The 13,747-nt window shown below is 37.6% G+C and overlaps 1 protein-coding gene across 2 annotated transcripts in view; it reads right to left on the bottom strand.

Annotated features, from left to right (window-relative positions):
* Positions 1 to 460: 460 nt before the first annotated feature.
* Positions 461 to 13,747, bottom strand: part of LOC139953731 (methylthioribulose-1-phosphate dehydratase-like) — a 32,065-nt gene continuing 18,778 nt past the window's right edge. Inside the window, exons 6-9 of one of the 2 annotated variants that reach the window (XM_071953266.1) lie at positions 12,934 to 12,994; positions 11,791 to 11,897; positions 5,667 to 5,792; positions 461 to 1,710 (exon numbers count right to left, since the gene is read on the bottom strand). In XM_071953266.1, the coding sequence (XP_071809367.1) occupies positions 5,687 to 5,792; positions 11,791 to 11,897; positions 12,934 to 12,994 (274 nt within the window). In that variant the 3' untranslated portion in view covers positions 461 to 1,710; positions 5,667 to 5,686. The remainder of the gene's footprint in view (positions 1,711 to 5,666; positions 5,793 to 11,790; positions 11,898 to 12,933; positions 12,995 to 13,747) is intronic. The other variant, XM_071953267.1, reaches the window with a different exon arrangement.

Here is a 13,747-nt window from a genome sequence, read left to right as displayed (position 1 = left end):
CACTGCCTTTACCTTATGTTATACATGTGTGTACACACCCTGTCTTACATTTGTAATGTTAAATAAAGTATAAGTATAAGCTGCATTTTTTATATTCTGAAAGAAAGCCAAAGATACAAAAAGTGTTTTTGATGAGAAAAATATACATAAAATTTTCATTGACACCTACTATACTATAGAAAAAATATTATAGTGAAAATACTACAGTGAAAATATTCACTTATTCACTAATATTCACTAATACTATATTAGCTATATTCACTAATACTATAGTGAAAATATTCACCTACTATAGTGAAAATATAAATGATTTTAGGAGAGTACAACAATTCAAGATTAAAGATTCAACTTTGGCCTGTTTGGGCGACTTGCAAACCACAAGGAATTTACCATAAGAATTTCAAAGGGAGTATGGGCAATTCACGGAATTGCCCCCTAAAAAATAGAGAAAATTTGGAGCACTGTGATCTATCATGCATAATTAAAAAAGTCTATAATAATAGCACTTTGAAAAATAAACCAAAAATGAAGGCATGATTTCAAATTTAAAAACATGATTATTAACAATAGTACTTCCCATATAAAAGATTTTGCATCTTGGATAAATAATATAATTTTTTTTTACCCTTACACAATGCACAATTTGTAGGACACCAAACACAGATTTAAATTAAACTCACACAGTTTTCAAAACATTGATGGTAGAAAGCTTCCCTTAAAATATTACTTGCTGAGGTGCTGTAGTTTATGAGAAATGAGTAAAAAAAGTCACGAAAAAAAATTGTCTCTAAAGATGGAAATTATTTTAGCATGTAAAACGTAATTTCATGACATTGTTTTACACATTTCTCAAAAACTACAGTACCTCAGCTAGTAATGTTTTAAAGTAAGCTTTCTACTATCATTATTTTCAAACGGTGTTAAGTTTAATGAAAATCTGTGGACATTGTGTTTTGTGTTACAAAATGTACCCAAATCCTTTAAGCGGTACCAGCTGCTAAAACATAGGAATCGAACTGCCTCTAGCTACCGGACTAGCTCTCAGAGGTAAGACATCTGCTCAAGCAACGTAAAGGTTGCGGGCTCTAATCCCCTTCGCTCCTGTGTTTTTTTCTCAAAGAACTCTTGGAAGAATTGAGAATACAGTACTTAAAGCGCTGGCACCTGTGGTAATTGTCAAAGACCAGTATTCTTACTTGGTGTATCTCAACATATGCACACAAAAAACAAATCTGTGAAAGTTTTACTAAATTTGGTCATCGAAGTTGCAAAAGAATAGTGAAAGAAACAAATTGTGCACAAATTTGTGTGATTTCAAAAGGCTTCAAGCCTCAAGTCATTTAATATTTGAGTGAGAAATTACCCCTTCCTGAAAAACTACGTATACTTCAAAGGGAGCCGTTCCTCACAATGTTTTATACTATAATTAGCTCCCTATTGCTTGTTACCAGGTAAGTTTTTATGCTAAGAATTATTTTGAGTAATTACCAATAGTGTTCAGTGCCTTTAAGGTGTTTCTGGTGGAAGTCTATGTTAATTCTATTTAATACACATCGGCATAAAGGCAAAAACAAAATTGTTTTTCCATAAAACCTCAAAGCTACTAGCTGACCTTTAACCTCTCAGTCTTCAAATGGCTTCGAGCTCAGATCGATGCCGAATTGCCTCATGGTACAAGCCGCACTGAGCAAGTCGTGGTAACACTCGCACCTGCAATGAGATATATCACTTCAATATTAATTTTATAAAATCTTCAGGAAGTTCAATGACTGCATCTACAGTAAAACTAAGTTCAGTTTAGTTTATTTCCACCTAGCTTACAAAGTTTTTAGTTAGTTTACAAAATATGATGTAAGTGGTGGGAGTCTCCCAAGTGCAAGCTTGTTTGGTGGAGACCCCCAATACTAACTGGGTTTTAAGGAAGTACTGAACCAGTATTAAAGGCAGTGGACACTATTGGTAATTACTCAAAATATTTATTAGCATAAAACCTTTCTTGGTGACGAGTAATGGGGAGAGGTTGATGGTATAACACATTGTGAGAAACGGCTCCCTCTGAAGTGCCATAGTTTTCGAGAAAGAAGTAATTTTCCACGAATTTGATTTAGAGACCTCAGATTTAGAACTTGAGGTCTCGAAATCAACCATCTAAACGCACACAACTTCGTGTGACAAGGGTGTTTTGTTTTTTTCATTATTTGTTTTGTTTTTTTCATTATTATCTCTCAAGTTCGATGACCGATTGAGCTCAAATTTTCACAGGTTTGTTATTTTATGCATATGTTGAGATACACCAACTGTGAAGTCTAGTCTTTGACAATTACCAATAGTGTCCACTGCCTTTAAGGAAATCTTAACAATAATTTTGTAAGCACACAAACAGAACAACAGATAGCTGGAAAGGGTCACCACACCCCAACTTACAAACAAACAGTTGAGTAGGAGCAAAATGTGGTTTACATTAATTTAGCAATACAAAGTAGTCTAGTAAGTTAATTATAATTTTTTGTAATCCATGAAATCATTTTTTTTGTATTTATTTAAAAGATAAATTTTAAAAATGATTTGCTCCCCCCCCCCAAAAAAAAAAAAAAAAAACTGAAATTGCCCGGTTATATCACTAAAGTTTTGACTGACAGGAAAGTATGGAGCTTAGTAGATGTGTTAGCTTGAAACATACATAAGGATGGCATGAGGTTAAGAAAGAGAATGACAAATAATACAGGAGAGTGATGCATACAGCAAAAGAATCAGGCTAGGGTAGGAATTCAGGAAACAGTCATGACATGCATGACATTGTAGAGATAATAATCCCTATAATTGGTTTGCGGTAACACCATGTGTGTATCTACTTGCTAGGTAGAGTTTGTTCTTTAGAGAACTGTCTTGCTTTATTCTACTACCGCGGAGAAGACGTTCGGGGGTTCGGGAGACTTCTCAGTTCTGAAAAGAATGGTCCTGATTTTTAACTATTACCCGGGCGGATGGTATAGAAAATAGGCTGGGACAACTACTTTAGCTTATTAGGATCGTAATTAAAGGGTCTATGTAACTTTTGTACGACAAAAAAACACAATGTCCACAGATTTACACTAAACTTACACAGTTTGAAGATAATGATAGTAGAAAGCTTCCCTGAAAATCTTATGTACGGAGGTGCTGTAGTTTTTGGGAAATGAGTAAAATAATGTCATGAAAATAATTTTCGTCTCATGAGACGAAAATTATTTTAATAATTTACAAACGTATTTTCATGACATTGTTTTACTCATTTCTCAAAAACTACAGCACCTCAAAAAGTAATATTTGAAGGGAAGCTTTCCACTATCATTATCTTCAAACCCTGTAAGTTTAATGTAAATCTATGGACATTTTGAAAAAGTACCCAAATCCTTTAACTGTACTACCGCGGAGTCAGTTCTTAGCTTGCTCTAGTCATCACCAGGAAATAGTAATCCATGTATATTTGGTTTGCGGTAACACCATGTGTGTATCTATCTACTTGCTAGGTAGAGTTTGTTCTTTAGAGAACTGTCTTGCTTTATTATATTCTACAGCCGCGGAGTAGATTTTATTATTTCGGGAGACTCCTCAGTTCTTGCTGTATATATGATAGTAATCCAGACAACATAAAACAAGTAGAAAGAGTGAATTCTGAAAACCTGGTGATATTTTTGATCTGGTACTGATCTGTATTGATCTTGATGTAATTTAAAAACATTAATAAATAAATAAATACATTATTAAGGGACCAGAAGATCAGGACCAGATTCCATGACTCTGCTACAAGTATTTAAAAAAACTGCGTTTATGGATATTATTCTCCCCTTAGCGTCAAATATCTGCGATAATGTCAAGGAATAATGCCATTAATGTGTTGTATTTCGTTTTATTTACAAACTGAATCAAACCCCATAACCCTTGGGAGGGTAGATCAGTATAATAATAAATAACGACTAGTGAAGAAATTTACGCAAAGCTAGGAGTATTAACTTAGAACAGTATTTTTGTATAGTGAAAAAAATTGTTGTTTACGGCGGACAGAGAAATGGAATTACGTCCTGCTCTACTGGATCAGGAATCCTCAGTAAAGAGGATTGCATCAAAATAAATCATTACAAATAAATAAATCATTTAATAAATAAATGAATATAACTGGAAAGTGAACATTTAAAGGTAACTTTGATAACATCATCTGTAGACATGAACAGCGCACCCAAGGGGGGGGGGGGCTCGGGGGGCTTGAGCCCCCCCAAGAGGGTCCCCCCAAAAGAAAAAACGAGGGAGAAAGAGGGAAGGAAAGAAGAAGAAAGGAAAAGATAATATTGGGGGAGGGGAGGAAGGGGAAAGGAAAAAAGAGCCGAGGGAGAAAAGTCGCAAATGCGTGTGCACTTTTTGGTTTTTATTTCCGGTGGAAGTATTTAGTATATATAGTAATGTTTTTTCACCCGCGATGTTTTTACTGAATATGCATGAAACCAGATACCGACTGACCCGATCCAATGTTGATCACCACGCGTTGCGTCTTTTCCACATTTTCATTTTAGTCGGCTATGTTCAGGGATTAAAAGGTCTGCAATCCTACCCTTAACAAATTACACATCACATTCATGCCCTGGTTAAAGTTATAATTTCATTTTTGAACAGTAATCTGATAAAAATTATTATTATGCGACACCACTTTCGCAAAACAAAGGTTTATCTGTAGGTTCTGGGAATTCATGGAATTTGCCGCCCAGTGATAAAAAGTAGGTAGCAACGCCTATAATGTTCTCTTTTTAACCACATCCGCAGCATTACTATTTAAAACGAAAACCTTTGCTGAATTATTGACTGATTTTTGCAGTTCATAATTATAGAGGATACATTTATATGAACCAGAAGTGCTAAAGAAGTATGTTTTTCTTCTCAATTTATGCATAAAGAGGCTTGATTTTTCACCCCCAAAACGCCACAAAGCTCAGAGCTCAGGGGGCATCGCATCTGGAACTCTCTACCACTTAATCTTAGATCTTGTCTTTTTACCACAAACTCAAGTCTCTTCTCAAAACTTATCTTATGTCACAGGTTTTCAAGGACTAATGTTTTGGGGTTTTACTGCGCCTTGAACATACAGCAGGGCGGATATGTGCGTATTACAAGTCTTTATTATTGTTATAAACAGCGGATGTCTTGACGTGTATGTAAATAGAAAAGTAATGATGATTAATCATTAAACCACTTGATAATAAGCTAAGAATAGCGACGAAGAGCCGCACCAATTATCTAAAGAATGCTCTCGTTAAATTTTCAAGATGACTGTGACATTTCCCAAAATAATGATTAAGAGTTGGAGAAACAACATGCAGCAAATGAAATAGCAAAGATGCAACGGATGATGTCAAAGATGTAATGACAAAGAATGAAAAAGGGATTAGTAAGAATGAAAAGGGCAACACAAATACACGCAAAAATAAAACATGCCTACATGCCATGGCGCTAATCCAGTCACTTTATGCCATTTTCCGTCCTTAGAATTGGCTTTTGTGTAGGATCCATGCCTAGTTGCTTCATTTGGACGGCAACCAAATGAATGATATCAAAGGCGCAATGACAAAAAAAGAAAGAGGGATTAGTAAGAATGAATACAGCAAACACAAATACACGCAAAAATAAAACATGCCTACATGCCATGGTGCTAATCCAGTCACTTTATGCCATTTTCCGTCCCTAGAATTGGCTTTTGTGTAGGATCCATGCCTAGTTGCTTCATTTGGACGGCAACCTCTAGGAGGTAGTCATAACACTCACACCTGAAAGAATGGGAAAATAAACCAATGCATGAGTGATTTTAGCCTGATGGTACAGCATTCATTGTTAATGCCGTGTCACACAGGGCACTACTTACAGGCAACTTGTTCAAGGCAACTATCTTCTGCAATGTATGCGCAAGGAACTGCTTCATCAACAGGGCCCAATCTCATGGTTCTGTTTACTGTAAGCAAAAAACTGGCTCTTTTAAAAGCAGGGTGTTTCATGGGTAAGTGGGGAATTTTGACTTGTGCGTGTGCGTATTCCCTCTTACTAAGCTTTCTAAGCGCAGAAATTTGGTGCTTGCACGTCATAGATATAGAATTAAAATAACTAGATCGGCCGCGCGTCGCGGGTTCTGGCATGGGTGCCGCCATGGCCTATCTCCCGTGTACATTTTCTGTGCGTTGCCGTCAGCACGTGATTTTTTGCCGTCAGCACGTGACATTTAGCGCATCAAAGGCCTATCCCCCGTGTTCATTTTCTGCGCGTCGCCTTTCGAACGTGAAATTTTTACCGAGTCCATGGTGAACAAAAACTTTTTCTACACAGGCAATGGCGCGTATGTACGCGCGACCGATCTAGTTATTTAATTCTATATCTATGTTGCACGTAAGTGGAGAATACGCCTCTCTTAATATTTATGCATGAGGTACGTCACAATGCTAACTCAAAACGAGGCGATGGGCGCAGCCACTGCAAGTGATGGGGGACGTGCGCCCATAGCCTCATTTTGGGTAAGAATTATGACGTCATACATAAATATTAAGAGAGGCGTATGGTGATCGAAAGGGCATTATTCGGCTGTAAGCAGCTATGAAGTTAGGGCCCAGCACAAGAGACATTCTCTAGCTGTAAAGCCCGGTTCATACTTCCTGCGAATGCGATACAAATTTTGACGTCAATTTGCATCAGTTAAAATGTACCAAACTGCTGCAAAACATTTGCAGCGACAACAAGGCTGTGATGTCATTCGCATTTCCAGGAAGAATAAACCAAGCCTGCTCACTATCCCAACTTGCCCAATGAAAGTTATGAGAAAACTGGAATGTGTCTTTTTGGAGGTTGCCTGGTACTGGTTGCTGTTAATAAATGCCTCATGTAACACAGCCTTTAAGAGCAATTAACATCAGTGTTAATAGATATAGATAAAGAGTGGGTTAAAAGCTTTGCAGTAAAAGAAAAGAATGCTATGAAGATTCTAATGTAAGCTGAGAGAAACCTGTTGAAAGAAGACAAAAGCATTCATACATTATTAAAGACACTGGACACTATTGGGTATTGTCAAAGACCAGTCTTCTTACTTAATGTACTCAACATATGCATAAAATAACAAACCTGTGAAAATTTGAGCTCTATCGGTCATCGAAGTTGTGAGATAATAATGAAAGAAACAAACACCCTTGTCACACAAATTTGTGCGCTTTCGATGGTTGATTTTGAAACCTCAAATTCTAAATCTGAGGTCTCAAAATCAAATTCGAGGAAATTACTTTTTTCTCAAAAAACTTCAGAGGAAGCCGACTCTCACAATGTTTTAAGTGCGTCACATACAACTATCTCAGCAAACTGTACACAGTGACAATTAAAAGCTAAAAGATAAAAAGTTGAACAATAAAAGAATGGGGGCACACTCCAGGAGACTTTCTGCTACTCTTCTCAGCTCTTGCACACTTCTACCAATCCACTTTGTCATAACACACACACAAAACCCCAAAACCCAGATTTATTTTACAGAACACAAATACAGCACAAACATATAGTTTCACACTTTATCTTTTCATGAGAAGAAACTTTAAATATAGTGAGCTTGCGGGTACAACCGTGTGTAAATCTCTTAGGGTGAGTGTTGGCTCTGAAAAGAGCCGGTTTGGTCATGACGTTTCGAACAGTGGGTGCGTTCGATTAGCTTCCCTGGGTCTACCCCGCGGTGCTCACTCAGGTGTGCCCCTGACAAGAGCTAAACGAACAACCACTCACCGCTCCCGTAGTGACGTCGTTTACCTGGGGACAGCCCCCAAGTGACCCACTCCACAAGCAGGGCACTGGGGGCTGACCTGGGTGAGCCCCTGGAATGACGTCAAAAGCTATTCGAACGCACAGGGGCAGACCGGGGATGACCCAGGGAAGCTAAACGAACGCACCCAGTATACTCTGCTCGTCTTCTGTTCATATTCCTTGTTAAGAACAGGGCTGTATGCTTTTGAAAGGGCAAGGGCACCAAGGCATTTTCTCTTTGACAAAGGGCACCCTATGAGGAAATTGTAAATTTCTACTGGAGCATTTCAAGGGCACCAGGGCAATGACAAGGGGCAATGAAGGCAATCGCCTCCGTTGCCTCCTTGAAGTATCAGGCCTGTAGGAACCTGGCAAGCAACTAGAAATTCTTGAGATTTGAAGGTTTAATTTGGGTGTAGTGACCTTTCGAGTCAGACACGAATAAGAAAAATAAATAAATAGTAAACTTGTGGGTACAACCATGTGTAAATCTCTTAGGGTGAGTGTTGGCTCTGAAAAGAGCCGGTTTGGTCATGACGTTTCGATCAGTATACTCTGCTCGTCTTCTGTTCATATTCCTTGTTAGGGAAGGAACCTGGCAGAGCAACTAGAAATTCTTGAGATTTGAAGGTTCAATTTGGGTGTAGTGACCTTTTGAGTCGGACATGGTATACCTCATGATTTCTCCAAGGGATTGACTGTCATTGTCAGTCATTTTAATAAGAGTATTGAACCTTCAGATAGACTCCAATTCAATTCAATTGTAGACAGGCTACTGCCAGGTAGGCGTATTAATAATAATAATAATAATAATATAGGTTTTCTCGGTCAAATTCGGCAAATGAGCAGTCAATTTAATTTTCATGCGTTCGAATTAAAGCTGTTTTGCTTTTCCAGTTGTTACTGCGTTTCAAATTCAGAATTCGGCCATTCAATTTCGTTTTGGGTCGAGTCAAATTCCTTAAGCACTCTGTTCAATTTAGCGTAGCGTCATTCTTTTTCGCGACACACACGCCTCAAGAAGCGTCTGCGAATTTGAATGCTGCTTTGATGAATTGTTAAATTGAATGATTATTTTGTTAACTCGAATGACGCAACATTACATTTGACTAATCCCAAAACGTAATCGATTGACCCTTTTGAGTAGCATTCGATTTTGCTTTAGCCATTACTCGTCACCAAGTAAGGTTTTATGCCAATAATTATTTTGAGTAATTACCAATAGTGTCCACTGCCTTAATAATAATAATAATCTACAGATTTACAAATAACTTACATGGTTTAAAGAAGGTAATGGTGAAAGACTTCCCTTGAAAAATTATTCCATGAAATGCTTTACTTGTTGAGAAAACATGCAAACAATTATCAATTCTCGATATCGAGAATAACGCATTTATTTTAAACACATGTCATGACACGACGAAAGGTGCGGAAACAAGGGTGGGTTTTCCCGTTATTTTCTCCTGACTGATAACCGATTGAGCCTAAATATTTACAGGTTTGTTATTTTATATATAAGTTGTGATACACGAAGTGTGGGCCTTTGGCCAATACTATTTACCGAGTTGTGCGATTGCTTTAACTCGTCCTAAGTCCTAAGATTAATCCTAAGTTAGGAACAGTTAGGTGAAAGCGACGGCTTGTCATTATATTCGTGCCCTTGATATGCTCCAGTAGAAATTTACAATTTACTCAAAGGGTGCCCTTTACCAAGAAGAAAATGTATCTGGTGTTAATGTGCAACCTGATGATCTTCAGCTGATGACGCCAGTACACAAACAAATCAACCAATTTAACCACCGTGTCTTTGAGAAACTTTTAAGCAGTTTTGTTGTCACTCGCTTCTTTCTTGGTTGAATTGAATAATGTAAGTTAGTAACTTTTCGAATGAAAGTCAAACTTTTTCGAAATAAAAAAACCTAAAAATAATTTCTTTAAAAAGAATTCCAACCTAACGACCCTATCAGAAATGGCATCTAACCAGGCCACATCAGACCTCTGAGTTGTCTTCGAGTCTTGGGGCCAATTTAACTACTATTTCTGAGAGTACGGACACAATGGAGTCCCCAAAGAATTCTAGTTGCACAACAGCATTTTATAAACGAATCTTTCAACTTAACACTAAACGGGGCATTACGGTTGCACTGGTCACATGGGACATCATTAGGGAAGATATTTTAAGTAAAATATCACAAACAATGGAAAGTACTTTATTTACCAGTGCTGACCAAGAGGAGTTTGTGGCGCACCACTTCTTAGATGGTCTCTTGGGAACACGTATCCTTGAGCAAGACACTTTTAAATATCTTCAAATAAAATTGCTTTGTCCTTGTGATAGTTTGATGAGCCTTTTAGGGCACTGGACACTATTGGTAATGACTCAACATATTTGTTAGCATAAAAGCGTACTTGGTAACGAGCAATGGAGAGCTGTTGATAGTATAAAATATTGTGAGAAACGGCTCCCCCTGAAGTAATGTATTTTTTTAGAAAGAAGTAATTTCTCAGTAAAATATTTAAATTGATTTTGAGATGTCAGCTGAGGTCCCGAAGTCAAGGCATCTGAAAGCACACAACTTGTGCAACAAGGGTGTTTTTTTCTTCCATTATTCTCTCTCAACTTCGCCGACCAAATAAGTTCAATATTTTACAGGTTTGTTATTTTATGGTATACATGTATGTTGAGATACACCAAGTGAGAAGACTGGTCTTTGATAACTACCAAAGGTGTCCAGTCCCTTTAAAGATGTCACGCTTAAGCTGCTCCGATTGCTGAACGACCACTCAGTGCGCCCTCTTCACGTCATGCACAGATGCAGCTACAGTGTCCCCACGAGAGTGAAACACGCCGTGGAATAACCCAACAGTGACTGGAAGACGATCTCATCACCTCCCTCTTCTACCCTCGGGGGTCCGTTGCCCTTTCAACCTCCTCACAAGAAGAGGCAAGGGACATACAAGTCTACGCTTGGTTTGTATCGGAGAATAACGATACCACGCATGTGGGGTCTGATCGAGTCTTATTTACCTCCCCAGCTGTAAAGACCGCTAAGTCTTTACGGAGTTGTAAAGACATGAAAGATCATTTCTATTCCCTGAATAATAATTTGATAATAAACCACTTCAACAGACGTGACATGTAATACGAAGATGAACTTTTCTACGGGCACTCTATTAGATAGCCTTGTTTGTAAAATATGGTCGGGAATTCGTTTGCTGCTTTAGTGCTTATTGAATCTAACTCGGACAATAGAATTAGCTTTTGCTTACTGCTTACCAACCAGAAGGATCTACAGGTATGGCATAAACAAGGGAATCAATGTGTAGTGAAGAGGTTTTCAACTAGTGGTTTAATCCCAACGAGGCCTGGTTCTTGATAATTTTACCGAGACGAAGTCTTTATCAAGAACCAGGCCTCGTTGGGATTAAACCACTAGTTGAAAACCGATTCACCACACTTTGATTCCCATTCATAAATACCTTTTCGGTCAAAAACATCAACACTTTTTGGTCAAAAAGTAAAATAAATGCAAAAATTATAATTGTTCAATGATTTCTTTCAACACAAAACCCCTCCAGCTATGTAATGGTAAAGCCCTCCGCCGCCCTCGGTTAACAACTCCTTATAAGGGAATGCTGTGCGCGTCGCGCGTATCGCGTGATGTGGCACAACTGTTTCAGCCATTGCTCTCGACCAATAGGAATGAAGAAACTGTCTTATAAGAACAGATGCAAGCTCGCGTGTCACGCCCATGTTTCAACACTTTTTACCGGTCATAAACAAAGGTTTATACACACCCACGTGACGCGCTCTCCATCAATAGGAATAGCGAAACTGTCTGAGGTATTTATGAATGCAAAATAAAGTTAACGACCTGACATTTCTACCCTAGCAGAGTCTTTCTTGACAAGTATCCACATTTAAGGGGGGGGGGAATAGTACAATAATGACACCTATAAACTAGATCTCACAAGAGAGTATTGTGTAAAGTAAAAACTGACATTGACTTTGCTTTCTCCCACGTTTCTCCCCACACGTAGATACCATGACGACGTACTAGTACTGCACAGGTTTCTGGGTATTCTTCCATAGCTCTGGCCATACGATCCTATAAGAATTAGAATTAGAATTAGAATCATTTATTCAAAAAAAATCATTTATTTAAAAACATTAAGAAGAAAATACAAAAATAACAACATACAAATATATAGGCTACGATCCTAAAAGAATTAGAATTAGAATTAGAATCATTTATTCAAAAAAATTATTTATATAAAAACATTAAGAAGAAAATACAAAAATATCAACATACAAATATATAGGCTACGAAAAGCAGAAAACAAACTAGTTAACATTAAAAGCATGAACAGCATGTGGATAAAAACTGTCTGTGAACCGCTTACTACCTTTAAAATGCTTAAGACGACGATTAGAAGGGAGGAATTGGAAATAATCAGCTGCGGGGTGAAATTCATCTTAGTAAATAAATTCAAAATATAAATATCTTTAGCACGATTGTTTGTTTGTTTGTTTGTTTGTTTGTTTGTTTGTTTGTTTGTTTGGTTGTTTGGTCCGGACCTCCGAACAAAATGTAGCAATGTTGGACAAGATTTGACAAGGGACCCCGGACACTCCAAAAATTATTGTCCTTTCACACAAGGTGCATTTTGTAAAATCTTACAACCATGCTACAATTTAGCAAGGGATCCTTGCTAAATTGCTTGTGTGAAAGGGGCTTTAAAGGCATGTTACACCTTTGAGCACTGAACACCTTTGGTAATTGTCAAAGACCAGTGTTCAACTGGAAGACATTTTTTACTCAATTGGTCATCGAAGTCGCAAGAGAATAATGAAAGGAAAAAATACTGTTTGCACAATTTGGCGTGCTTTCAGATGCATAATAAAAGGCTTCAGGCCTGTAGTCTTTTAATATTTGATTGAGAAATTACCTCTTTTCCCCAAAACTACGTTACTTCAGAGGGAGCCGTTTCTCACATTGTTTACACTATCAATAGGTCTCTGATGCTAGTGAACAAGTAAGTTTTATGCTAATGACTATTTTGAGTAATTACCAATAGTGTCCAGTGCCTTTAAGTCAATTTATGAAACTGGTCCCAGGTCAGTGTGTATCTAGTAGTGTTTACCTTTAGGTCTTTTTCTTGTGGTGTGTTTTCAACGATGGGGACAACTAGTTCCTCATCATACCTATAGATCAAAAAAATAATACATAAGTTTATTAATATTAAAGAGACACATTGTCTTCAAATCCCTTCAAACTTTCCTGTTTGGAACCAATCAATCAATCAATCAATCAAAATCACTTTATAAAGCGCCGTAATCAAAAGTTTGCTCAAAGTCGCTGAGGCAGAGAAGAAATAAATAAGTCATTGAAAGTGACTGCAGGTCTTACACAATGTTTAACTGATTTTACAATGACTAGGAGTAATGTCCTTTAGTTTTTGAATAACAATTTCTTGATTTATGCAAATTCATAATCACAGACGTAAACCAATGTTCTCCTGAAGACGAGCAGAGTATACTGTTTGAAACGTCAAAACCACATAACACTCCAACAAAAGGGGTAATACACTGTGTCTGAACAACCTCTATATACAGTACTAAAGTTGGTTTAACTCATGGTTCAACCCGATCGAGTTCAACTTTGAACATACCCAAAATGGTTGTACCTGCAAGTTGACCATTTATTTATAGTTTCTTCCTATAAACCAATATTAGCATGAGAGAGATTGGCTCTTGCCTGCTTAGCGTTTATATCCCCTCGTGGGTGTCTGCCAAGTTCCCTTGACGGGAAGATGATCTAAGCAAGCCAACAGTCAAACCAATTAATCTGTAATTTGTGCTGATTGGGGTGATTTTTAGCACAATTAGCTTGTGCCAAAAAATGCTGACTATTCAGTATTCACACAGCCTATTACTGTATTCTCCAGTGCCATGTGT

This window comes from Asterias amurensis, chromosome 22, assembly GCF_032118995.1.
Source record: "Asterias amurensis chromosome 22, ASM3211899v1".
NCBI lineage: Eukaryota > Metazoa > Echinodermata > Asteroidea > Forcipulatida > Asteriidae > Asterias > Asterias amurensis.
This window is presented reverse-complemented; position numbering and strand designations above follow the sequence as displayed.